At 33.8% G+C, this 2837-nt stretch overlaps 1 protein-coding gene across 1 annotated transcript in view; it reads right to left on the bottom strand.

Annotated features, from left to right (window-relative positions):
* Positions 1-2837, bottom strand: part of LOC106871742 (uncharacterized) — a 40570-nt gene that overhangs the window by 24265 nt on the left and 13468 nt on the right. The window contains exon 3 of the mRNA XM_014918361.2: positions 2720-2798. Coding sequence (XP_014773847.1) covers positions 2720-2798 — 79 coding nt within the window. The remainder of the gene's footprint in view (positions 1-2719; positions 2799-2837) is intronic.

Raw genomic sequence — 2837 nt, 5'->3', positions numbered from 1 at the left:
ATTCCTTTGTGTGTATGTATGTTTATATATATATATTGTGTACGTGTATATATATATATATGTATATGTATGTAGATATGTATATGTATGTATGTATATATATATATATATGTATGTATGTATGTATGTATGTATGTATGTATCTATCTATCTATCTATCTATCTATCTATCTATCTATCTATCTATCTGTCTATCTTTCTCTTTAGCTATCTATGCTCAACATTATCGGCGAAAACAACAGTACAGAATGCAAACTGAAAAGAAGCCGTAGAGATTGAGAAAGTGGAAGCGTCTTTGACGTGTCGAGCTTAAGAAGGAAAAAAAAAAACTGTAGAATGATATACTCAAATATAGACTTTTCTGAGGGTAACCGATCGAACCATCTTAATGCCCTCTATTGCGTTTTTTACCTATTTTTATCTTTATATATATATATAGCGGCGTACGTACACCCCTGTGTTCACATTATAGAAGGTGTGTATCTAAATTTTGTACGACTCTCACTTTATCTTTTATTCCCCCTCTCATTTTCCTTCCTTTTTCTCGCTCCCCTTTCCCACATTTCTTGGCCCTCTCTTTCTTTAACTCCCTCTATTTTCCACTCGATTATCTCCCCTGTACCTTTCTCTTTGTCACTGATTTTTTTTTCTAATCCTTCAATCTCGCTGTCTCCTACCCATCTCTCCTCCTTCATCGTGACCGGTGTCTGGCCAACCATGATCTTTCTTTCTTTGCCTGATTGCCGACCGTCAACATTTCTTGTGTCCATCTCCCATGTTCCCGCCTTTAGGGTTTCACTTCATGCACGTCAGCTCAATTTGAATCGTTTTCAGTCGAAAGACGCCTGTTGTTACTACTACTACTACTACTACTACTACTACTACTACTACTACTACTACTACTACTACTACTACTACTAAATTTTCTATACGAACGGGTACTGATAAGTTTCTGGCTTTGGGCAAAAGAAAATACAGCAAGATCAGTTAATTACGACTTTATTCCCCTTTCAGATTCCCCTCAACATATTCTCCTCAACAAATCCCCTCAATCTGTTCTCCTCTCAGATTCACATGCATATTGAACTTATTACACACTTAGTAAAAGAGCTCAAAAGGTTGGGTCTCGAACCAGGCCGACCCTTAAAGCCAAGAACTTTTCAGCACCCCTCGTATGTACTTATGGCCGTTTATGCTTTGAGTTCAACTCCTAATAAAATAAGACATTCGATTTAAACGACTTTCCCTAACTCTACAGACATATAATGCTGTGTCTTTGTTTGAAATTATTATTGGATAAAATGCCTTACAGGATTTATTTCGGCTGTTTACGTTCCGAGTTCAAATCTCACCGAAGTCAAGTTTACCTTTCATCTTCCCAAAGTGATAAAACAAAGTAGTACTCAATTACTGGGGTCGATATATTTGACTATTCCCACACCACAAAATTTCTAAACAATAATAATAATAATAATAATAATAATAATAATAATAATAATAATAATAATAATAATAATAATAAAATATTCAGACAAATACATAACAAAAACACCAGAACTTACAAGTATATTTAACATACAGAAAATTGCACTACTGGGCACTGTACACATCCTACGCGAAACACTTTCAATAAAGTAACCGTAAGAGCATCACAGCAAACCACAGCACATACCCAAGGCACACAAAGCTGCACTCGGTAGTGAAGTGAAAGCACGTTATAAAAATAAAACTACTGAATAATAATAATAATAATAATAATAATAATAATAATAATAATAATAATAATAATAATAATAATAATAATAACAACAACAACAACAATAACCCTTTCTATTAAAGGCACAAAGTCTGATATTTCTTTTGGTGGCAGTGACTAGTCGATTACATCGACCCCAGTGTTTCTCTGGCACTTACTTTGGCGACCCCGAAATAAATAATAATAATAATAATTATTATTAATTTGTAAAAAGGAGGCAAACTGATAAAATCATCAGCGAATCGGACAAAGTGCTTTGAGACATTTCTTTAGGCTCTTCATGATCTGGATTCAAATTCCGCCAAGGTCAGCTTCGCTTTTCATCTTCTCGGGATCGATAAAAAACCCTTAAAGCCAGGAACTTTTCAACAACACTTTGTATTTATAAAAGTGATAGAGAAATTGTACAAATACAAAGATATAAAAATAGAGATAACTCAGATTTGAGTACTGGAAACAATCTTTATAAGAGCTGCTTTGAGGATGAGAAAGAGTATGTAGACAAATGCATAACAAAAATCCGGTACTTACAAACACACAACATACAGAAAAAAAAAAAGCACGACTGAGCCCCAAATGCATATTATATAGGATACGTGTACTGCAATAGAAACCTCAAAACCAAGACAAAACAGTGTAAGTACTCAAGACACACAGAACTGCTTTCGGGAAGGTAGTAGATATACGTAATAAAAGAAAACTACCGCAAAAAAGCCCCCCCAAAAAACCAAAAAAACCGAAACAAACAAAAACAAAAAAAATATAAAAATAGTCTCAAGTTTTGGCGCAAGGCCAGTAATTTTAGTTCGGTTATTAGTTGATGACATCAATTCCAATGTTCAACTGGTTCTTAAATCCCACCAAAATGAAAAGCAAAGTTGGCCTCGGATAAAAGGCTAAATAAATAAAAAAAAACATAAAGAAATAATTTTCTTTTTTTACGGAAAGTCGATGATAACTTACTGAAGACAGACACAAAAACTTCCAAGAATGCACGTTCCTCCATTTTGACAACATTGTTTAATTTTCAAATCATTTTCACCTGAAAGTAGATGGTTTGATTAAATACACTGCTATATAT

The sequence above is a fragment of the Octopus bimaculoides genome, chromosome 8, assembly GCF_001194135.2.
Source record: "Octopus bimaculoides isolate UCB-OBI-ISO-001 chromosome 8, ASM119413v2, whole genome shotgun sequence".
Lineage (NCBI taxonomy): Eukaryota > Metazoa > Mollusca > Cephalopoda > Octopoda > Octopodidae > Octopus > Octopus bimaculoides.
The sequence above is the reverse complement of the archived record's forward strand: the minus strand, read 5'-3'. Positions and strand labels throughout refer to the sequence as shown.